Here is a 23,653-nt window from a genome sequence, read left to right as displayed (position 1 = left end):
CCTTCTATTTAGACGGCCTGAATTTTACAAAACCCTAGAATTCCAACTATATAGCTTGCAATAGCTGGTGACAGTGCAACCGACCTTCTACGAGGAAACGATCCAATAGGTGCTATCGCTGTCATGTTGTGATGTGTGGTTGGAATTTCACGCTGTGCTTCAATTATATTGTCTGCCATTTCGATCGAGATGATTCTTTTCGTTTCGGCTTGCTTCTAACCCAAGGTTTGGTAGTGACGAGTACTTTCCAAAATCTTCCTTATCATTAAATTGTAATAGATTATTTTTAAAATTTTAAATTTTAAAAATAAATAAAAATGTAAAAATAGTTTTTCCAATCTGGAGGAGGGGATGGAGAAGAGAACCAATTTTGTCTTGCAATGTATCTCTGTCGTGAAGATTATTAATTTATAGACAAAGTGAAGTTATCCATTTTCCTTGGGATGCAAACATAAAAATGCCAAACTGCAATGAATTGTTGCCATCAAATAATTCTCCGCTTTTCTCTCTTTATTTTTTATTTATTTTTAATGCTTGTCAGCCATCTTTGTAAGGGATAGTGATGTGCATGCACAGTCACATCTTGATGCCATTTAATTCAGCCTTACTATTCCATCTTAGAAATTTCCTATTAAACTGACATCATGCATGGGAGATTAATCATATTGGCTAAGGATAAGTATTAATTTAATAAATAAAATTTAAAGAATTTTCTTTAACATAATTCAAAAAAAAAAGCTGGTAATCCATCCAAAATTAGCACTAAAAACTACCTATGGCTGTACGTATGGCATAGGATATATTAGGTGCACTCATAGGGTAGCCAGTTTTGTCTTGCTATCTCTGTCATGAAGATGATTAATATATGAACAAATTAAAGCAAACATAAGAATGCCCAAATACAGCCATCAAATAACACTGTTTTTTTTCTCTTTTTTTTAGGGGGGGTGGTGCTGTTGTCAGGCAACTTGTTTAGGGATGGTGATATATACAGCCATATCAGCAAAAGCTATGGCCCAAATTCAACGGGCGGTAGCTCATAAAAAAAATATATACATATATTAAAATAAAACTATTTCGTCACCATTTTATCATGATTGAGAATTTCAACAATGTTTAGTTGGGAATACTTGTCCGTTGTGTTATTGTTTTATTCACCTACGCAATTAGGTTCTGACATTAAACCCAACAAACCTTAGAATGTGACCAAATTATATTAAATTTGCCAGTCAATTGAATAATGTAATTTTAAGTAATAGCTTTTGGATAATCTAATAGAAGTTGAATTTACAACTTGTAACAGCAATTAAGCTTAATTAGGTTAAGCTACTCCACTAGGCACTAAATAAGTCCTCTATATGAGTGATTAATTAGCTCCTTTAGCTTATACGTATTTACCGTATTTTCCGTTTGGCTTGCTTGCAGCGAAAAAATTGTAAAAAATTTTATGTATAAAATAAACGGTTTAGATTGCAAAATGGGGAGAGAACTTCATTTTCATCGTTTATTTTTGCATTGAAAGATTTATAATGATTTTTTCACCTGAGGCAAGTCAAACTTAGATATCTCTTCCCCTCCAGACTCCAGAGAATAAATGATACCCTATCTCTATAGCCAAAGCTAGGGGGAGGAAGCTTAAAGAGTTACTATCCCATACTTTTTTAAAAATAAATAAAAAACCTATACAAATTCTTCTTAAATTAACTTTTTATCCCCCTCCCCTCAAAGATTTTTCTTTTTGGTTTTAATCCCCAAGCCTAAAATTCTAGTTCCATCGCTATCCCTAGCAAAATAGTTTTGTTGAGTATATGCACAAAAAGACGGGGTCCAAAACCTGCGATACATGCAACACATGACCACTTTGGTAGTCCCCCAAAGAATCTGGCCATCGAAGTGCTCATGTGGTCCAAGTGATAACCTGGCTCTATAGTAGTTGTCCTAAATGGAAGAAGTGCATCTGGGTCTTTGAACCTCTAATTTTCCAGAACGAGATGATGAAGAAAAATCCCAAAAAGATTCGGAGACGATGGCATATGCGACATGGCCATTATTTTTTGTTATCCATGCATGTCACCTACAATTAAAGAATTCGACCAGAATATATTAATTGACGAGATTAGTATAATCAAATTCCAGGAACCCATGATTATCATCTAAACAAATTAAACTGCCACCATGCATGTCTGGTAGTGCGGTTCTTTGCCGTATGAACATCTAATCATTAGCTCCTCTGCTCGTATATAAAAACACAATTAGAAGGGCAAAATTTATTTAACAGAAAATGATGAACTAATTATTCCTGGCCATGTGAAAAAAGAAGCATGCATGATAACCTATGCTTTCTACAATGATTGTGGGACTGATAATATTTGGCCATATATATATATATATATATATATATATGAATTTTAAAAAATAAATAAATAAATCTCGTATCATGGTATATATATACCACAGTTAATCAAAACAAAACAAAATGGTGATTTATGAAAGAGGAGCCAAAATGAAATATTGCCAATTTGCCACGGGGTGAGCGCTAAGTAATTTAGTGGTCAATGTATCGAGCAATCTTTGTTAGCCACGTATGCAGTACACAACACGAGCCGAAATTATTTGACGTAGCCAAGGAACCGACGGACCGACCCCCAGTCTGTGAGACTGACTTTGACTAAACAAAAGATGGAAAACCAAAAACCCAACATTTTTCTCGTTGTTTAAGCACATGGACGGTGGACTCATTCATAGAATTAAACTCACAGATGTATGGACGAGGTTGTGCCAAATAGGATAATCTAATGTCACTTTCAACAAACATACGGGCGGGGCATTGGAGTCATTTAACATGAAAACTCAGAAAATGATTGGTCGGCCAAGGGATAAGAAAAATAAATTCAATTAGAAATACCAACAGGTCCCACCACCTCTCCTCCTTTCCTCAACAACTGAGCCCATGATGCCTTATATAATCCCACTACTTCCACTCACACCAGTCTCATCGGAGAGATTGAACGGTCCCTGACTAATAACCTTGAGAGAGAGAGAGAAAGAGAAAGAGAGCTTTGTGATTAGAGCTAAAATGGAGGGTAAGGAAGAGGATGTTAGATTGGGAGCCAACAAGTTCCCGGAGAGGCAGCCGATTGGGACGGCGGCTCAGATCCAAGACGATGGCAAGGACTACAAGGAGCCGCCGCCAGCGCCGCTTTTCGAGCCGTCTGAGCTCACCTCTTGGTCCTTTTACAGGGCTGGGATCGCCGAATTCGTGGCCACCTTCCTGTTTCTGTACATCACGGTTTTGACGGTGATGGGCGTCGCTCAGTCAAAGACCAAGTGCACAACGGTCGGGATTCAAGGGATCGCTTGGGCCTTCGGCGGCATGATCTTCGCCCTCGTCTACTGTACCGCTGGCATCTCAGGTTTGACACGACAAAAACTGCATGTAATTTCGGCTTCAAAATAATAATAATAATAATAAAAACTAGCAATAAAATACGCCCACCGTGGGGCTCGAACCCACGACCACAAGGTTAAGAGCCTTGCGCTCTACCAACTGAGCTAGACGGGCTCACATGACTAGTGGTGGATTGATGATAATGATTTCTTTGACGACAGGGGGTCACATAAACCCGGCGGTGACGTTTGGGCTGTTTCTGGCGAGGAAGCTTTCGTTGACGAGGGCGCTGTTCTACATCGTGATGCAGTGCCTGGGTGCGATTTGCGGTGCTGGTGTTGTGAAGGGGTTCGAGAAGACCACGTACCAAAGCGTGGGCGGTGGCGCCAACTTTGTGAACCCTGGTTACACCAAGGGCGATGGCCTTGGCGCTGAGATCGTCGGTACCTTTGTTCTTGTCTACACAGTGTTCTCGGCCACTGACGCCAAGCGTAGCGCCAGGGATTCCCACGTGCCCGTAAGCAATCTCACTCTCCCTCTTCCTCTCTAAATACGTATTGATTGGTTGATAATTTTTTTTGTTGATGATGGTGTGCTACTGTATCTAATCAGATCTTGGCACCTCTACCAATTGGGTTCGCGGTTTTCTTGGTGCACTTGGCTACCATCCCCATAACCGGAACTGGAATTAACCCAGCTCGGAGTCTTGGTGCGGCAATCATCTACAACAGGGACCGCGCCTGGGATGACCATGTAAACCATCTGATTTCTCTAATCTCATGATTTTAACAACCCATCACGGCATCACCTAATCTATATATGTTCCTACTTCTTACAACTTTTTTGTTTTCATTTACTGTGGGTGCAGTGGATTTTCTGGGTGGGACCATTCATTGGGGCAGCACTTGCAGCTCTGTACCACACGGTTGTGATCAGGGCCATGCCCTTCAAATCGAAGTGATGGTTGATCTGATCAAACAGCCCGTGATGTTGCTGGCTCAAGATCACAAGATGAAAATCAAAACCAAGCCGAGCTTGTCCAGTCTCTTTGTTTTTTCTTTCCTTTTTCTTTGTGTATGTGTACGTAAGATGTGTATTACAGCTTGATTTCTCTCAATGGCCTTCTTCCCTACTGCCTTTTTGTTCAAACGGAGGTTTGTTGATGGGCCCCATTTCTAGTGGGTAGGCTTTGTATGCTTCTGTCAGCTTGTATTGTCTATCCAATAACAATGCTTCTGTTCTGATCGAACTATATAAATCGAATTAGTGCTTTTCTCTATTTAGTATTGAGGGGCTTGGTGCAATTAAAAAAGTGGAGGGTAAACTTTTTTTTTTTTGGAGAAACATTTCAAACTTTAGGAAATTTTTTTAAATTTTGGGGCACTAGGGGTGGTTTGGCCCTTGGGGCTTTCTTATTGTAAAGTTTGTTCCTTTTTGTTTGGGCAAGTGCTCCACTTGTTCATACTATATTTACTGTACCTTTTTGTTTGGGAACTGAGTGCTATAATTCTTTTATAACTGGTTGACATATGTTAACAAGTGATTAGAGAGATGCTAATTTTTTTTAGTAATTGGTAGTGACTCGATCACATAATAATACATGTCAACAAATAAATAATTATTAGTATAATATTACTCTTTTAAATAAATTACATGCAGTGAGTTTTATATATATATTGTACTTTTCTTTGGGCCATATTCCATTAACTTATGCTATAGTTGGTGACGGACAATTACCTACTACCACTTGTTGTATTGAGATAGATATCCGATTTTGTTTTTGTCCCCCCCCACCCCAGTCATTGCCATTGTGCTTATCTATATCTTTGTATCAAATATCACGCGTATAAATTAATGAATTAGATTAAATTTTCTTTAAGGAATATATAAATTATATTAAGCCATAACAATTTTAAATGCCACAACAAGTTTCTTAGCCTTATTTTAGGTTAAATGATTAAATTCATATTTTTCATTAACTTTGGTTTGTATTAACTCGTAACTTAATATGTTATTAGACTAATGTGTTTGTGGGTCGACGACTATCTCCTTTTTTAAGTGATTAAAATTATATTTTCCAATTAATTTTGATTTGATTTAACTAGTAGTTCAATATGTTATTGTACTAATTGAGTTTCTCATACCCACGCGTCTGACCACAGCCTCTTTCTCAATACAATATGCATTATTCCGATAAAGACAAGAAGCTCTCATCATATAGCCATGATCTCAATAATCTAAAAAATATAAGTCATAAATTAGAACTTGTCTTCATCTATATCCTTTAATCTTGGTATAATTCGATCATTCCTTAAGTTAATAGAAGGTTTAAACTAATAATTAAGTGGATAAATGCATCATTTATCACTAGTTGATATTTAATATACAGAATATCTATCCGTTCAACTTAAGATGAGACTGAGTCATGGTTACTGGCCCAAACCACAAGCCTCAATCGGGCTATAAGGCAGTAAGACCTAACATGTCAGTTGCTTAAATAACAACAAGAAAAGCTCTTCAGTTATCGTTCTCCTTCTTGTCTCCAACATCCATTGAAAAGCTCTTCATATGCTCGGCCATGAAAGATATTCGCTGTGCACTGCATCTTGGATTTCTTCTATCGTTGCAGTATCACATGGCACATGCACGTCATCAGCCAGTTCGTACGTCAAAAATAAATTAATGGGAGCTCTATTATCAAAGCAATTGATAATAAATTGTTCCCAAGAGATAGCTCAATTGGTTAGGACCACGCCTAATGAAGCGGAGGCCATTAGTTCGAATTCACCCTCCCTCTCTTGTGCGGACATGTAAAAAAAAAAAAATTGATAAGAAATTAATTCTTCTATTTTTTTTTTTGTTGTTGGCTCATTTGTATGAATGATAATTTAATAGACCTCAATAATATTCAATGCTAAAGTTGAGTTAAAATCTTGTGATGTTTGGCTCAAGATCCCTACACAGGTCACATCAGATCTCTGACATTAATATATTGTACTATTGTAGGCTAAATAAATTGAAAATATGGCCTTAGAATGAATATGTTGCGTGTGGGTAAGAAATTGGGTGATGTGTCACATTATAAACCATTCACAAAGAGGGAGACTGTCCAGTTTAATCAATGAAGCTAGTATGGCTCTATTTGGTAACATTTTTTCAAATGCTTGTGTTTTTCGTTTTTATTTAAAAAGGTGTATTTGAGTGTTTGATGTGATATAAATATAAAAATAAATTTAAATATTTTGGATAGATAATTAATGTTTTTATTTTGAAAAGAAAAAAACAAATGGAAAAACTTAAAATAATAAAATTCTATATTATTCCATCTTTAAGGACATTTTGTGCTTTTGGTAGTGGAAACATAAAACAAGAGTTTAATTAGTGGATCATTGTGTTATATGTAAAAATTGGGCCGTGATTCACATCACGCCGACATGGTAAGCACGCCAAGCTATTTTTTTTAAAAAAATATGTTAATATTAAAAAAAAAAATTGCCGGCCTGGCACGCCAGCGTTGTGTTTAGCTTCACCCGTAAAAAATGGTATAAATTACCTAAATTTTTTGAGATATGTTTATAATGTAATAAAAAGATCATTTTTTGTCCATAATAGTTCTAGGTGGCAAGAGGCTACGGGTTCTATCAATGGGTGGAATCACAACAACTATGAATAGAGCCTGTGACTTCTTTGCCACCTAAGACTTTTATGGGCAAAAAATAATTTTTTTATTGCACTATAGCATTTCTCAAATTTTTTTTTATAGTAATATTAGACTTATATTGAATTTTTTTTACAAACTTCTTGGTTTACAATTCTAATCACATCCTAACACATATTAGCAAACTATAAAAGAATTGCAGACCAATTATAAACATGACATTATTTATAATTCCGTATTAGAATTATGTAAAGTTTTTTGGGTAAATAAAGTAGTAGTCATCCCAAAACTCATCCTTTTAGAATTAGAACAGGCTGAGGCCCAAAGGAGGATGGCTAGCGGCCCAATCATATAACCAAACAAAAACAACAAGGAATCTTTCCACTCTAGCCTCCGGCTCTTCCCCAAAAACCCTAGCTCTCGCATCACGCCCTCTCGCACACACTCTCTGTGCCCAACCGAACCCAAACAGACCAACCCTAGCGCAGAGAATGGCGCCAAGCGAGCAGACAGTGTTGCAGTTCGGACCGTCCTCGGCGACCCTGTCCGCTAAGGTTCACCCTTTGGTCATCTTCAACATATGCGACTACTACGTGAGACGCCCTGACCAAGCCGAACGCGTCATCGGCACACTGCTCGGCTCGATCTCGCCCGATGGCGTCATTGAGATCCTCAACTCTTATGCTGTGCCTCACAGCGAGTCCTCCGGCCAGGTCCTCCTCACTCCCTCTCGAATTTGCATCGAGTTTCGAGTTATAATATTTTTTCTGTATTTTAATTGTTATTTTATGCTAATTATTGATATTTACTTATGTTCTGTTTGGTTGCCGAGAAAATAAAAAAGCGTAAATGGAAAATATGCTGATAATTTTGCGATGTTTAGTTTATTATTTGGGGCCTGAGATAGGCTTATGGAATGATGTTTATCATGTTTTAGAAATCTAAATGAGATTTTTTGATAAAATTCATTGGGTTTTAGTGATCAAATTGACCAAATCCAGTTTGCCTATGCTTCTGATAGTAATTTTTATCCTTTTTGTTTATGTTTTTTTTTGGAATTGCAGGTTGCTTTGGATATTGAATACCATCACAATATGCTATTATCCCACCTAAAAGTGAATCCGAAGGAAGTCATTGTTGGATGGTAAATCTCATGCTACTTCTCTAATGTTTTAAATATTTAGTTATAGGTATATCTCTAGGCAGAATGTTCTGATTTTACTTGCTGTACTGATAATCCTACAAGTGTAGTGTTCAATTGTTATGCTTGTCCAGTGAATCAGCAGTCCATGCACCAAAACACGTGTGCTGTAACTTATAGACTTCAGAAGATTAGGAACTTTTTCAAATTTATATGATCCAGTTTCTGGATCCTAACCTCTGTATTGATTGAATTTAGATAAACAGATGCAATGTAATAAATAGTTGAAAGATTTGGTATAAGGATAGTTACGCGGTATGGGACCAATATCCAAACTAACCATCAAAAGGGAAAACGAAATCCATGTCCCAACTACTTATTAGAGTGAAAAAGAAAAAGAAAAAGAAAAAAAGTGTGTCAACAGTCAAGCTCGGGAAACCCTCTCTTTATCAACTGAGCTGTTGCTCCTCAGTTTCATGACTTTGAACTTCAGATTCATGGTATTTTGGCATTTGTCAATAATTGAGGCTTGCTCGGCAGCTTATTGGAGTATACAGGGGTTTATTTGATTTCATAAGTTAGTTATAATGTTTGCTATGTTACCTCTATGAATGTATGCAGGTATTCAACCGGTCTTGGAGTTACTGGAGGTAGTGCGCTGATCCATGAATTTTATTCTAGAGAAGTTTCCAACCCTGTTCATTTGACTGTTGATACCGGATTTGAGAACGGAAAGGGTACAATAAAAGCTTATGTTTCTGTCAATTTGTCACTTGGTGACCGGCAACTTGCTGCACAATTTCAGGAGATTCCTCTGGATCGTCGCATGGTTGAAGCTGAACAAGTTGGATGTAAGAAATCACTTAAAGTCCCTCATTCCTTTTAAAATTTTTGATGACACACAGACTTAACATGACATGCACATTTGCTGAAAAAACCTCCTGAGATGATGAAAGTCTCTTACTTTCTTGAATTTTTTAGTTAAACGGTATTATATGGACAAAACTCTTTAAGGCTTGCTTAATGTAGATGTAAGATCGTCCTAGGTAAGATGATAGTTCTAAGTAGTCATGCTTGAAAGAATAAGAATCGAGATTTTTGGTTGAGATTACTTCACCTTTTTTTCTAAAGCGAGACAAGATTATTGACCTTCAATCTACTAGGAGTCATCACCATCCACTCCCTTGATATTTATTTCTGTTAAAAGGCATATCTCTAACAGGAGTGAAATTGTATGCATGCATGAAAATGAAAGGTGCAAGGTGAATTTCCATAGGCTTCTCTGTCATCTAAGTCAAATGGCAGATTGTTAAAGGCTTATCTGAAGCATGGCTTCAAACCGGTGGACTGCATACTTAGTGTGTGCATGTGTGTGTTCATAGTTTGCAATACATATTACTTAGTCAAAAAATAATCTGACTTTTCCTATACCTACTTGGCATATAAAATATACTGTCCTTGTTTAATATCTCATTTCAATGCATATGAAACTAGCAGTCAGTCATTGAACCTCATCATCGTGAATTGATAATTATCGGAGTATTAATGAAGAAGGTTAGTTACTTATGAAAAAATTAATTAATGAAGAAGAAGGTTAGTTAGAAGCACTTTTTGTCTTTGAACTTTTTAAATTGGTGCTGCGTTTGTTTTGGTATTTATCGTAAAAATCTGTCTAATACCTTCACTGTCCACTTTACGGGTTACAAGCTTGGTCTCACAATGTGTTTGGTAAATCTTAAGCAAGTGAATGGTATGTGTTTTTTAGTTGGACTTGTAATCTCTATTCAAATCTTACACAATAAATTTCATGATGGCAGATGATATTCTAAAGACAACATCGGTTGACAAACTCCCAAATGATTTAGAAGGGATGGAAGCTTCAATTGAAAGGCTATTAGCTCTAATTGACGATGTCTACAAATATGTTGACAATGTTGTGGTAAAGTAACCATACCTTCTCAGTTCACGCATGCCTGCTTTTTGTTCTGTTAGAAGAATGTATTAGGGTTTGAGGATAGTTTTGTCATTGTTATGTTTCTTTAAGCTTATATAATGATATGCTTAAGGCTGGCTGTAATAAACAGAACCAGCCTCCTCTTCCCTCTGATCTTCTTGCTGCAAACCTCTAATATTATAAATATATTATTTTTTCTCAGGAAGGGCATGTTGAGCCAGATAACAGCATAGGGAGATTTATATCAGAGACCGTATCATCCCTTCCCAAACTGTCTCCATCAGCCTTTGATAAGCTTGTAAATAACAGCCTACAGGTAACTAGAGGTTTTGGGTTATTCAGTCAAAATAAAAAAAAAATGACAATTGAAGTCTATGGACTAACATAACATTATACCTGGCTTGGTCCCTTGAACTCAATGGCCTCCTTTTATTAACTTGATAGTCTTGGAACTAGTTTTCATTGATTTAAAATGAATGTTCCCATAGTTAATGTTGGTTTATTACATGTGTATTTAATTAATCACTTTTTATCCAATGTGTCCCCCCCCGGTACAGGACAATATGCTCTTGCTCTATTTGTCAAGCATCACCAGAACACAGCTCGGCTTAGCTGAAAAGTTGAACACAGCTGCTCAGATCCTGTAATTCCAATTAGTTGAAGGAATTGATGGTCGAAGATAATTCATTTTACCAAAGTGTTCTCGGTGAGTGCTATTTGGCCAACTTGGAGGAAGCTGACTTTTATTCAGACGGTTGTAATATTTTTCATAATTTTGAGTAGGAAGATCGTCCTTAATTTGACAAAGATTGCTTTACAGCGGTCCAATTGTTTTTTGGAAATGTGTTATCTTTTGAGCAATTTTTTTTTTTCATGGTCGAGGTCAGATACTGTTTCTCCAATGGTCTAAGAATGCTGCCATAAATTTTTGTGGTTAGGATGTTTCTTGCTAGGATTGCTTTGTAGTGGTTATACTTCACACAAACTCTTGAGAAACCTGCCCTTGACTTGAACATATATTTTTCCGAATCTGTCATGGTGGGTGTGTGTCCATTTCATTATTTCAACATATTTGCATTGGTACTTGGCAATCGGGATTAACTTTTAATCTTGAACTTAATTCTTGGAATTCCAGAGTATAACCTAATTAGAGAAACTGCATCGACATTGGCTGTGTTTTATTTATAAATAACTCCAGTCTACCATCCCCACCACCATTGGGGGTGGTGGTTGGCTACGATTTCTAAAATAAGTGGTTCAACCAATTTCAAAATAGCATAAAGGGTGGTCGCCCAACTTCAGTAGAGGTGGTGGTGGAAGATTGTTTGTGGCAGTGTGAGCGGTAAGGCTGGTGAGAGTGAAGACAGCTGCTGGAAAATAGAGTTATTAGATTTTAGTTTTAAATAATGTTATATAATTTGGGTTGTTCATTTAAATTGAATGGCCCAGATTGTTGCAAAGAAGGGATACTAAGAGATTGAATTCGCAATGATGTTCCAGGTATTGTAACGGTGATCTCGATCCCGATAATGAGAAACACCTGTCTGGTTGTTGTTCCTAAAACAGGTTCAAAAAACCAAAAACTGTTTTTTACGGTGACTGGAAGGGGCACTGTTTTTCCTTGAACTACAAACCAAAAGCTGATTAGGTGGAGGGGCCCTATCTCTTGTTGATACCAATTCATCTGTAAAAGCATTTTCAGTGGCTATCTCATCATTTTTTTTTTAAATTTAAAGATTCAAACTACTTTTTACTTTTTTATGTCAATTTACTTCCCAATAACTTTCCTAAATGGTTCTTTATATCATTAAAATATTATATTTTTATTTTACTTTTTTTATATTTTATTCCTTTAATTTATACTTTCTCTCTCCCTCATATTTTCTTCTTTCTTTCCGATGCAGTAGCCCATTTCTTCTTCCTGTGATTTCTTCCTTTTCTTCTCCTCCCCGCAAGAAAGCTAATGTCCTCACTCCCGTCCCTGTGATCCTCTTGCACCCAACCACCTCAAATTTCTTCAATTTCCAACACCCCCTCGTGATCGCTATCAACCCCATGTCGTCCAAGTCCGCCGAGTTCTTTATCGACAGCGACTCCAACCCTTCACACAACGCGACCCCATCCAACTGCGACCCAATTAGCATGCACATGCCTTGACGCCTTGTGTCTTCGATTTGATTTCTGGGTTTCTTTGGTTTGATTTGATTTATGGGTTTTCAATTTTCTCTATTTTTTAAGCACAACTTTATGAGATATCTGGGTTTCTTTGGTTTGATCAGTTAAAAGTTGAAACAAATCTCTTATTCGGTCTGAAATCTCTGGTTTGATCAGTTTGGGTTTCTTTGGTTTGAATGCCTTTGCTGCTCGTTTGGTGATGCGAGAGAGAGATGTGAGATGAGAGGAGAGAGGAGAGAGAATATTTTTTTTCTAATTTAATAAGCCTTTGTATCGCTACAGTTGAATAGCAGCTGATGGTTTAAGGAACCATATAGGGAATCTGTTGTGGAATGTTTTTTGCGAATTTTTAGACATATTCCCTAAACTTAGAGAATAAACTCTCTTATAAGGAATCTGCTGGAAATGCTTTAAGCAAGAATGTGTTAGGGGCAAGCAAGAACTGGAAATCTGATTGGGTTCTGCATCATGTTTTTTGAATAACTAATAATTGATTTTTTTTTTTTGGAAATTTGATTGGACAAACAAGAACCGTGATAATTTTGTCTCAATTTATATGCACAAAATAAAGCGGCCAAACTTGCATCTCGCACATGAAATGCATAACCAATGGTAGGTTGAGTTATACTTGAAATGAACGATGGAAATGTTTGGTGTTCTCATGGTCTTAGGTGAATATTATTTTCTAAAAAATAAATAAGAGAAATAAGAGCAATTTTCTTTTTATTTATTTATTTATTTTTTTAAAAAAATATCCACTTATAATCAGGAAAACACTAGAACAACGCCTAACACTCTCCGTGTGAAAACCGGCACCGTATTGGTTCATGGCCAATGCATTAGATCATTTTTTTTCTCTCTTTTTCGCCCCAACCCAAAAGAATGCATCTTCTCCTAACAGCAAGTGCTAATTCCTGATGCTGCTTTTCCACCGGTTATAGAGTCATGGCTTGGGAGACCGCCTATGATTGGGCCTTCAGAAATTTCCCATGATCATGCTGTCATGGGATGATCAGTGCTTTTGCCTTTTTGTCCGGATGGAGGAAGTGGAGACAAACGTGGTGGAGACAAGAAAGTTTCAAAAGACGAAGAAATGGGGGGCGGCCTAGATTTCACGCGTGCCCTATTTCTAGCTTTTCACTTCTCGAATCTCACTGAATAACATTTTCCTCGTTCGTGTCTGTCGGAACTGAACTAAACCCCTCTCTCTCTCTCTCTCATGAGAGCAATGAGACTGTAAACTTGTGGTTAGATGATCCGTGGACAACCATTAAGGACAGGAAAACACGACATATTGTTTTGCAAATTAAAACTGGTTCCTTTTGATATTCATGTGAATGTTGCCAAAGAAGAATACAGTTTTCCCTTAAATTAGATATATTAAACTTGCATGTATTTTTAGGATATGTGAGACTTATATATATATATGCATTATGAACACATAAAGACAGATTGCAAAAAAAAATTTACAGCTTAATTTAAAATAAAACTGTCCGAACTGAAGGGATATTAGGTTGGCTGGTTTCGTTTGATAAAAAAAATTATTTTTTATTCTCAAAATAAAAACATTAACAAATAACTCGGACACAAAACACTTTAATATAATAATTCGGAACACAAATCAAATTTAAAAGTTCTTAATTAATGAGGTAGCGATACAAACAGAATAGACAAACAAATTAATGATAATATAATAAAAGCTCCACGGATAATCAGGAAGCTCGCAAACAAAAATCTGGTGTTCGATTCGGTGTGCAGCCACCTTCACATGATCATAGAGTTGGGTTTATTTTAGTGAAAGAAGTCCTAGGAGTTAGATAACGGCAAGCCGTAGTGCCAAACATAAACAGACAAATTTCACCCCGTGAGCAAGACACCTCGGGAATTGTTCATCTCTTGCGCAAAACAATTTGCCGCTTGCTAGCTGCTGCACTTTCTTTTCTTAAACTACAACTCATCAAACCAAAATCTGAAATAAATCTGGAGAAAAAGAAAAAAGTGAAAACAAGAGACCGAAGACATGCCTGAATTTGGGTGGGGGTGATATCAGGCTGCTAATTAAACATGCATGTCTTGGATCGAAATATCAATAGTTACAGAACATATTCACATCTCCACGTCTTCCCCATATTCAATTACTTAAAGCACTCAAAATTACTTCTTGATTAAGGGAAAAGGTGGAAGCTAAGTAGAATATATTTGCCCACAGTCTATCTATAGTTCTTGATTAAGAACAACTTATCTTTTTTATACATGTTTCCCAAAGTTTTCCCAAAACACTAAGAAGAAAATTAAAGTTGCAAATATAAAAAGATGGAAGCAACCAGATGGCTTAAAAAAAGATTTTGTAGTTGCCTAAGACAGGAGCCACATGACATGAGAAAAGCTACGTTGCTCCCCTTTTGGCTGGTCATGAGTTGTCGACTAGTTTATGTTCGTTCCTACATCCTTAAAAGAAGGTTTTAGCCCCAACATTTGCTGACTCGGCTGTACTTGATCTGGTCAACCAAACTGAGTATCTCTGCCAGTCTGCTGTGATCACAACCGTCCAACCCAAATCAGACAATCTGTAACTTTGACTTTCACTTACATCGATCTCTTTATGCCTAATATGAAAAAAAATATTTGAACTATTCTATATGATCTGTAGCAGACGCCCACTTGTTTAAAGAAAAAATAAAAAATAATAAAAAAAAAGAAGCTTGGATTACTCAGATGTCCTGGTGGGAATTGGAGTTACTAGATTAGTCTACTGATGAACAGAGATGAATTTAATATACACAATTAAGCCATGTATAATAGAAGCAAGTGCTTACTTTACTGAAAAACACAAACAACCCTATCTATCTGTGCACGTCAGTACATGAACTCAAGGAATTCACACACATTTAAATACGACCAAAAAATTAATATAATCATAACTACTGATACTTGCATCCTGTCTGCTCGCACACCGAAGCGTTCAACAGTGGCAGCTTTTACGCTTGTCTCTCTATTTCTATCTCCCCGCACAAAAAACCGGGGAAAGCAAACCACACCTATCACATCCCCACAATCCACTCTAAATTCAAAGCAAACTCAAATAAACAAAGGGCTGTTTCTCCTCTTCTATGATCTCGATCTCATTAAGTAAACGACAAAAGTTTTAGTAGTAATTTTCTTTAATTTAATTTATTAGCTACTTATCCCAAATACTTAAGTTAAACTCAATACGTAAATTAAATATTTTTTATATACTGAAATTGTTAGGATAAGTTATAATTTGTCATAGTCTATTAATTGTTACGTGGGCCTTAGTTAACATTTAAAAAAAACAAATATTTTTTCAAAAAAGCATGTATTTCTCGTATATATATACTCAAATAACACATGATCATTCAACAGAAGTTTGAATAAAACAAAAAAACAAAGCTAGAAAAGAAGTTTGAAATAAATTAAATATTCAATATAGGGTATTATATATATGTGTATGCACATGAACCGGCATCTTTTGAGCTGAGAGTGAAAGTCGAGAGAGCATTAATTAGAAGGTGTAATAATATGGACGAGGGAATGTCAATGTCAGGGTTTTGCGTGAAGGCAGCAAGTGTTCGTGGCGCAGGTGGTAATGGAAGCACTGGAACAAAGTGTGGGCGTTGGACTCCGACTGCTGAGCAGGTTAAAGTTCTGACCGAACTGTTCAGGTCCGGACTTCGAACCCCGAGTACTGATCAAATTCAGAGAATCTCCACTCAGCTCAGCTTTTATGGAAAGATCGAGAGTAAGAACGTTTTTTACTGGTTCCAGAACCATAAAGCTCGGGAAAGACAGAAGCGCCGCAGAGTCTCCTCTGATGACGACAAGATTTCTTCTTCTGCAAAACGTACGTGTTTTTTTTTTTTTTTTTAAGGATCGATCAAATAAATAATCTTCTTTGGCTTCCTTTCACTGATTATTTTTATTAATTATTGTGTTATATATACAGATTTTGCTGAGATGAATCGGGTTGTTTCGGAGCATGAACGAGTGATCGAGACCCTCCAACTTTTCCCATTAAATTCCTTCGATCGCGAGTCGTCGGATCAGAAGCTGAGACTGCGTGCAAACGATCAGTGCAAGGAGACGGAACAACACCCACCGTTGGATCTGCGTTTAAGCTTTCTGTAAACAAGTTTGGAATATTCTCTCTAGGAATTATTCATATTGTTGTATTTCCGATAATTTAGGTGAAAATTTACGTAGCGATAGATTCTTGGTGGTTTTAAATATTGAAAAAGCTTGGACATTCTCCTCTGCATTCTCGTAAAAACATTGTTTTAACTTTTAATTTATCTCTCTGGGTTTACTCTGTTGGACATATGTTTTTTTCTAGGCTTGGAAATTGGAAATCGCTTCCTTCTCATGAGATTAATTACCTTCTTGGGCTGCATAAAAATATTACATAATACCTTGGAATCTGCTTCCGTTTAATATTAATTATTGAATTTTATGTACCAACCGTAGGTCAATAAAGACCCCGATCCACGTCTCTCTCTCTCTCTCTCTCTCTCTAAGGTTTTTAGAATTACAATCTTATATTTTGAAGTATATATTCTCACTTCCCGTTCCCTCTTTTCCTCCATTCATATTGAGAGTGTTAAGTGAAAGAATTTCCATAATCAAACGCAAACAAAGAATCTCGGTGTTAGATACATACATTACTAGGGAAGAGCTTGATAGGGCTACAAATTTTTACTCTTTATTAACTTAATCTAATTGTGTACAAGTTTCTATGTGTAGAGTTTTACAAACGATTTAAATAATTTTAAACATAATCAAATCCCTTAATTTAGAATAAACTAATTCACATTTATCATAAATGATTAATATCCTTATCATATATTCTAACACTAAATATTCCCTTTTCCTATCTATTAAAAAAAAATAAAAAAAAATCAAGAGATGAGGAGAAAACATTGAATCCTTGCAAGACGCGCGGAACATAGTAGTCCTCATTCATGCAAAGTGGGTCACCTTTAAGTATGCTACACACACTTTTAATCTTATACTATGACATAACTTTTAAAATGACCTAAATTTGTGATGGATCACTATTAAATTTTGATTAATTTTTAAAATTCAATTTATTTGATGGATGAATTCTCACTTTATAGTCAAATCCTTTATTTATATTGTGTTAGAATTATGATGGCTACTATAATATATGTTCTATGGCACGAGAGAAATGTTAGATTGTTTTAGAGAAAAAACAGATAATGGGTAATGGAGCAACTGTACGTGGATAAATTATTAAATTCAAGGAAGCCCCTCAAACCAGGTCCAAAGTTAGATCGGGCCAGGCCGGCATCTATAGCGATTACAGTTTAATCTCAGCCCTCCCTTTTGGGCCCTGAAAGCTTTTCATTACGCTCATTCTGACCCAATTTCTTCTTTTCACGGGCTGTATAGGATTTTCCTGAATGTTATAGAAATTCATGTGGCCTCAAAGAGAGGGCTATGAGGCCCACTTGATTTGTTAATATGCAAGGCCCATCTATCCAGAGCAACTAAACCCATGACTCGCCTAAATTTCTATGAAATATGGGCAGCGTAAAAACAGTGAATTCTAATCCATCATCACAACTCACATATGTTCTTCGGCAAATTTGGCTTACATGCCATTTTAAAAAAAAAGGAGAATGAACTCAATTTATTTTTTCTTAAAAAACTTCAAATTAAATTTAGAATGTATATATTGTAATTTTTTTTTTTAGCCAAATCCTTATTCGGCAAGATGTATAATAGGATATGTTATTCCCGAGGTTCTTCTCTCATTCTCCACTTTTCAAAATTACCATTTGATTTGTGGGGTTTATGAGTGAGATCCATATGATCTCACAGATTCAATAGTAATATTGAAGTATGTTATACAACTATATTTTTTACAAATTTAATAAATTAACCATTAGATTTATGAACTCATATAAATTTCACATAAATTTAATAATAAATTCATTCATCCATTATATAGATATAGAGATGGTTAAAAGATAGTTAAAATAATAAATTTTATCGTTTCTCATCTTACTATGAGAGGAAATGTCGCATACATCGATATGAAGAGAATCACATAAACAGTTCAGCCCATCAACTACCAAAGCAGTACAGGCCCACATTTAGGCCCAACATGTAACCCTGTCCGACTTCAATGAAAATTCACAGAGAGAGAGAGAGAGAGAAACGGAGCAACTGAGAAAGCAAGCAAAAGCTGTATAAAAGATTACAGGGGTTTCCTGACGAAGAAGCAAAGCAGCGAAAAATCGAAACCAAACAGCAATGGATGTGATAAAGACGCAGCAAATAGCTTCGAGGCCGATAGAGAAGGTGATAGTGCACCCTCTGGTCCTGCTCAGCATCGTCGACAATTACAACAGGGTCGCCAGGGACACTAACAAACGCGTTGTCGGGGTTCTGCTCGGTTCCACCTTCAAAGGCACCGTCGACATCACCAACAGCTATGCAGGCACGCCCCTCTATTCTCTGCCTTTTATTCGATTTCTGGTTTTCCTTCGGATCTGAGATTTTTTTCGCTGCTTTGCCTAGGTTTCTTTACTGTAATCTGTGTATTTAGGTGTGTGTCAAAGCTTGTTAGTATCGAGAAAAATGATGAATATTTACTACTGTGTAGGTCGCTAATAGGTGTTGCTAATGTAAAGTTTGAATCTCTAATTTTCACAGTTCCCTTTGAAGAAGATGAAAAGGACCCACGAATCTGGTTTCTTGACCACAACTACCATGAATCAATGTTCTCCATGTTCAAGAGAATAAATGGTATTACTTGAACTGTGTCTAGTATGAAATTATGTTCCCTTTGTTTCGGATATCTTGTAGTAGAATTGAGAATTTAATATAACTTAAGTTGACAATTTGTTTTTTAACAGCCAAGGAGCATGTTGTGGGGTGGTACAGTACTGGTCCAAAGCTGCGGGAAAATGACTTGGATATTCATGGATTTTTTAACGAGTGAGATTTCTAAATTGTGATTCGCAGATTAATATGAGATTTTTGTGGCATTTCCCAATATTGTTATTTGCATTTTTGTTGTTGTTTCTCCCCTTTCCATTTTTATGCCCTAACTTTTCTTCAATGCGTGAAATTATTTGATCGTCCTAGAAGGTTGTCAAATTACTAATTATCTACTTTCCTTCCAAATTCGATGTTTCGTCTGGTTATAGTATGCTCGTTTAAGAGATAGATCATGATTAGTTTGGAGGAAGTGTTACACTTTTAAGTTGTATGGTGTAGATCACTAGATGATATTTACATAGCTTGGTATTATAGCATCTGTTTCTTGGAAACTAGCTTCTGTATTCCCTTTTTTCCTCTCATACTCTTTTTATAGTTTTTCTTCGATCTTCGTCTATATTAATCAAAATTTATTTATTGCAGCTATGTTCCAAATCCTGTCCTGGTTATAATTGATGTGCAACCTAAGGAACTGGGAATACCAACAAAAGCTTACTACGCTGTTGAAGAAGTTAAAGAGGTAGGCTCAAGTTTTTTTATATATAAGCACAAATATTTGGTTGGTCTTGTCATATTGCTAATTTGTATGGCTCCTAGTATTGTTGTTTCCTTTAATGGATAGAACTCGTTTTTGTTTAAGATCTGATTCATATGGGGCTAGGAACAAACAGCTGATAGTTTTATATGTTTACAGAATGCCACACAAAAAAGCCAAAAGGTGTTTGTGCATGTTCCTTCAGAAATCGCTGCCCATGAAGTCGAGGAAATTGGTATTCTCATTGCATAGAGAGCTGAGCTTCATTTAAAGTCATTGCCTGCATTTTCTCTAGTTTAAAATGCAAAGAACTTATAAGTTTATGCACTTTTTTTTGTGCATCTATCTGTGTGAGTCGACTGGATCCTTAACTTATAGTGTTTATTTACCTTCTACATTTTTCTCTAATAGGAGTGGAACACTTGCTTAGGGATGTCAAAGATACTACCATTAGCACCCTGGCAACGGAGGTTTTGTTTTGAATCTCTCTCTCTCTCTGTATGCACCGTGCATGTGTGTTGGTTTTATTTTTAAAGTATCTTATTTTATCGGGGGAGGTGAGGGACAGAATCTTGAATTTCTTATGTCTTGTACAGGTGACTGGGAAACTGACGGCATTGAAGGGTTTGGATGCCCGGCTTAAAGAGATACATAGTTATCTTGACCTTGTTATTGATGGAAAGATCCCATTAAACCACGAGATCCTTTACCATTTACAGGTTCATTTCTAGTTTTCCTGTTTGATATATGCTAGATCAAGGAATTGCTTGATTGAAATTCATGTTTCTGCGTAGTATTTGAATTTATTAACAAAATTGATCACTACAAATAGATAAACCAAATGGTACCTCCTCCTCCTATAAGTGCAGGATGGGGGTTAAAGTCTTGAATTCAAGACCCACTACACGAGGTGCATGTGTAACTTTCCAATCTAGAGAGAGAAAAAAAACGTTGCATTTTTAATTCATGACTTGAGTGGAATCTATATTGCCTGTACTGTTCATTGGGGGCTTGAACTGCTGCCATGGTCGATGTGAAATTTGAGGCACTTCTGAGAAGTGAATTAGTTCTTCTTCTTATTTGCTGTGAGTGTCCACGTCTGTAAATCTGTTGATTGTGCTTGACATTCCACTGTTTCCTGTTTGAAAATTGGAGGTAGTCATCTCAATACTTGGTGTGTAATGACCAATAAAAAAATTACTTGGTGTGTGATGGTAGAGATCTTGACAGTTTTAAGCGGTTGTCATGAGCAAGTTTATTGGGGCAAAAAAAAGAACAGTTTTCGTTAACATGTTGCTTTTTACAAAAGGATTTATGTTTTCAAAAGTGATGCATATGTTTTCAAAAGAATAGTTTACTATTCTTTATGACTATTAACAATGGATCACCCATTCCGATATATGGAAAATGATCAGTTTCTTCTAACATATTTGTTTTCTCTACATTTCTTCTGCTGCCTGATGCTTGGATGATCAGGAAAATCGGCCCGATTTTTATTTACCAATGCACCTCACTCTGAATTTTAAGCCTTATATTGGCATTTTATTGAGTTACCATTTCACATTCACTTATAGTTTTGGTCTGCTTAATGCTATATATGGGCAACATACTTTCGTTTCACATACCATAGGATGCAACTTATCCCCAATAACTCGAGAATATTGACCCACCGCTTCTTAATGTGTGTCATTGTTTGATGATCTGACTTTCTCTCTTTCCCTATGCTCAATTCATCCCAAATTATTGTGGTTCACTACCGACGAATTTACATGTGAAATCATTTTGTTCATCCGGGTATTTATGATCTTCTGTTGCAGTGGCTCATTTATCTTATGTTTGTATCTTTTCAAAATCTTGTAGGATGTTTTCAATCTACTGCCAAATCTCAATGTGGCTGAGTTGATCAAGGCTTTTTCAGGTTAACTTACAATGCCATGTTTCCTTTTCTGGAGTGGGTGGGGTTTTCATTTCTATTGCTTTCTTTATAGATTGTTGATTCATGCCCTTGACATGCAGTAAAAACAAATGATATGATGTTGGTTATTTATCTTTCTTCCGTGATCCGGAGTGTAATTGCTCTCCACAACCTCATCAACAACAAGGTGAGATACAGTTCCTTAATCTTCACTCTGATATGTTGTTTTAATATTAAGCAATATCAACAAGTTGATCTTGTTAATAGACTTTTGGGTTCAAATCTATTTCAAAAATAAAATACAATGGCTTAAACATCTTCTGTCCCCATATCTTCATTTGTAACATGATGACTTCGAATTTGGAATATGATTACAGATCCTTAATAAAGAACATGAGAAAGCCGAAGACTCAAAGCCAGTTGCTGTACCAGCTACAGCTGGAAGCTAAATTTGAAGCCCTAATCGGTTTCAGGTTTTCTGAGGGACTTCATCCTTTATTTCTGAGTTTGACCCACTGACATGGATCTTATTTGGTAGCCGCATAGGATTTTCCTACGCTCCTGATGAGCCTCAGTTTCCGTAGTCCTTTATGTTGTGTCTAAATTCCCAGGTTGATAATACAGATGTTTATTGTTTAACATTTGAGCATTACTCCTTTTTGCAAATGCTTCTCTCTCTTTCCCTTCATTTTATTCCCCGTCATTTTATTAGAAAAGTGACTTTTGCCATCAAGACAGAAATCTTGAATATAAGCAAATGATACACAGAAATCTTGAATGAAAACAGATGGAGCTGAGCATCCTATGGAATTCATTTATTCATGATTCATATTGCAAAATAAGGTCAGCAAGTTACAACTCGGGTAAGTCTTTAGTAATGCAGACTTGATTATAATGCTTCTGCTTCACAGCAGGCTTCTTCCTCCCTATCAACAGGGTTACTTTAGTCCACCTTCCATCAATATGTAGCTTTTTCAAAAAAAGTAATGTTATTAATAGACTAATATACGACTGTCATATCCTTTCAATTGTATGATAGTTGTATAGCAGTTTACTAAATAGCATTGCCATATTATTTTATGCTTTATCCCACATTGCCCGTTGAATGCTTTTGTAGTTTACCAAGATTCCTACACAATCATTTTCAGTAGGAAGTTGGAAGGACAAGGATCCCCAGTTGTCAGGGATATGAAAGTGAACTAGGCTTGTATAGTTGTATGAAAATGACCATCCCATGAGTTATCTATAAAATAATGGATGGCCAAGATCTAAAGTCACATTTTGATCCAAGTATTGGGGTAAAACATCAAGGCTCAACCAGCCATGTGGGTTCTTTGAATCTAAAAATCCAATTATCTCATGTTATCCGAAGTCCTATAATATCTTTTATGCAATGATTCTAATTTCTATAGACTTGAATTCTAACTTGTCCTAACTAAATGAAATATCATTTAGTTTTTTTTTTTTTTTAAAAAAGGAAATCAAATGACCAAAAAGCCATGGAGGGAGGTGATGGCAGGCATTGCCACGTGCTCTCCATTCTTTTGAAAATTTTATTTATTATATCATATAAATAATTAAATCTATATATTTGGGCCATAAGAACTAAGATAGGCCCTTCCCCAAAAAAAAAAGGCGTAGACCACTTAGCCCTTGGCCTTATTATAACAAAAATCATTTTTATACCCAAACCATAAATAACCTAAATCTATTATTAAAAATAAGAAAATGCTAGGCGTTCTTTTAGTATTCTCCTAGTGTCCTTCTAACTGTGATGTGACTTTTAAAATTACCATTGAATTTGAGATTATCATTATTGATTTTTAATCTATTGGTGATTTTAAAAGCCATATCACAGTTGGGAGGACACTAGAGAACACTAGAAAAACACTAAGCATTTCTC

The 23,653-nt window shown here is 36.1% G+C and overlaps 4 protein-coding genes and 1 non-coding gene across 5 annotated transcripts; 4 read left to right on the top strand and 1 right to left on the bottom strand.

Annotated features, from left to right (window-relative positions):
* Positions 1–2,984: 2,984 nt before the first annotated feature.
* LOC132187572 (aquaporin PIP1-2-like) lies at positions 2,985–4,667 on the top strand. Its single transcript, XM_059601922.1, has 4 exons — positions 2,985–3,413; positions 3,610–3,905; positions 4,001–4,141; positions 4,257–4,667. Exons 1-4 carry the CDS (start codon positions 3,077–3,079, stop codon positions 4,347–4,349), a joined length of 867 nt encoding a protein of 288 aa, XP_059457905.1. The 5' UTR covers positions 2,985–3,076; the 3' UTR covers positions 4,350–4,667.
* On the bottom strand, positions 3,490–3,562 carry TRNAK-CUU (transfer RNA lysine (anticodon CUU)). The gene has a single exon. It is a non-coding gene; the product is annotated as a tRNA-Lys (tRNA).
* Positions 4,668–7,424: 2,757 nt separating the features above from the next.
* On the top strand, positions 7,425–10,977 carry LOC132187573 (eukaryotic translation initiation factor 3 subunit F). The gene is made up of 6 exons (XM_059601923.1): positions 7,425–7,759; positions 8,111–8,190; positions 8,809–9,038; positions 10,005–10,126; positions 10,344–10,457; positions 10,699–10,977. Exons 1-6 carry the CDS (start codon positions 7,538–7,540, stop codon positions 10,786–10,788), a joined length of 858 nt encoding a protein of 285 aa, XP_059457906.1. The 5' UTR covers positions 7,425–7,537; the 3' UTR covers positions 10,789–10,977.
* A 4,879-nt stretch (positions 10,978–15,856) lies between these two features.
* Positions 15,857–16,462, top strand: LOC132188122 (WUSCHEL-related homeobox 5). Its single transcript, XM_059602525.1, has 2 exons — positions 15,857–16,178; positions 16,281–16,462. The coding sequence occupies exons 1-2, from the start codon at positions 15,857–15,859 to the stop codon at positions 16,460–16,462; spliced, it is 504 nt and encodes a 167-aa protein (XP_059458508.1).
* Positions 16,463–18,500: 2,038 nt separating this feature from the next.
* On the top strand, positions 18,501–22,402 carry LOC132186809 (26S proteasome non-ATPase regulatory subunit 7 homolog A). The gene is made up of 10 exons (XM_059600879.1): positions 18,501–18,797; positions 19,013–19,105; positions 19,216–19,297; positions 19,724–19,820; positions 19,995–20,070; positions 20,247–20,305; positions 20,432–20,554; positions 21,696–21,753; positions 21,852–21,937; positions 22,128–22,402. The coding sequence occupies exons 1-10, from the start codon at positions 18,611–18,613 to the stop codon at positions 22,197–22,199; spliced, it is 933 nt and encodes a 310-aa protein (XP_059456862.1). The 5' UTR covers positions 18,501–18,610; the 3' UTR covers positions 22,200–22,402.
* The last annotated feature ends 1,251 nt before the right edge of the window (positions 22,403–23,653 follow it).

The sequence above is a fragment of the Corylus avellana genome, chromosome ca7 (genome assembly GCF_901000735.1).
Source record: "Corylus avellana chromosome ca7, CavTom2PMs-1.0".
Taxonomy (NCBI): Eukaryota; Viridiplantae; Streptophyta; class Magnoliopsida; order Fagales; family Betulaceae; genus Corylus; species Corylus avellana.
This window is presented reverse-complemented; position numbering and strand designations above follow the sequence as displayed.

Excerpts from the sequence above, each read along its gene's own strand:
- LOC132187572 (XM_059601922.1), top strand. The coding sequence starts at position 3,077 with ATGGAGGGTAAGGAAGAGGATGTTAGATTGGGAGCCAACAAGTTCCCG. Across the intron at positions 3,414-3,609 it reads CTGTACCGCTGGCATCTCAG|GGGGTCACATAAACCCGGCG; the intron begins GTTTGACACGAC and ends CTTTGACGACAG. Across the intron at positions 4,142-4,256 it reads ACCGCGCCTGGGATGACCAT|TGGATTTTCTGGGTGGGACC; the intron begins GTAAACCATCTG and ends CTGTGGGTGCAG.
- LOC132187573 (XM_059601923.1), top strand. The coding sequence starts at position 7,538 with ATGGCGCCAAGCGAGCAGACAGTGTTGCAGTTCGGACCGTCCTCGGCG. Across the intron at positions 7,760-8,110 it reads ACAGCGAGTCCTCCGGCCAG|GTTGCTTTGGATATTGAATA; the intron begins GTCCTCCTCACT and ends TTGGAATTGCAG. Across the intron at positions 10,458-10,698 it reads TTGTAAATAACAGCCTACAG|GACAATATGCTCTTGCTCTA; the intron begins GTAACTAGAGGT and ends CCCCCGGTACAG.
- LOC132188122 (XM_059602525.1), top strand. The coding sequence starts at position 15,857 with ATGGACGAGGGAATGTCAATGTCAGGGTTTTGCGTGAAGGCAGCAAGT. Across the intron at positions 16,179-16,280 it reads GATTTCTTCTTCTGCAAAAC|ATTTTGCTGAGATGAATCGG; the intron begins GTACGTGTTTTT and ends TTATATATACAG.
- LOC132186809 (XM_059600879.1), top strand. The coding sequence starts at position 18,611 with ATGGATGTGATAAAGACGCAGCAAATAGCTTCGAGGCCGATAGAGAAG. Across the intron at positions 19,298-19,723 it reads ATTCATGGATTTTTTAACGA|CTATGTTCCAAATCCTGTCC; the intron begins GTGAGATTTCTA and ends TATTTATTGCAG. Across the intron at positions 19,821-19,994 it reads CTGTTGAAGAAGTTAAAGAG|AATGCCACACAAAAAAGCCA; the intron begins GTAGGCTCAAGT and ends ATATGTTTACAG.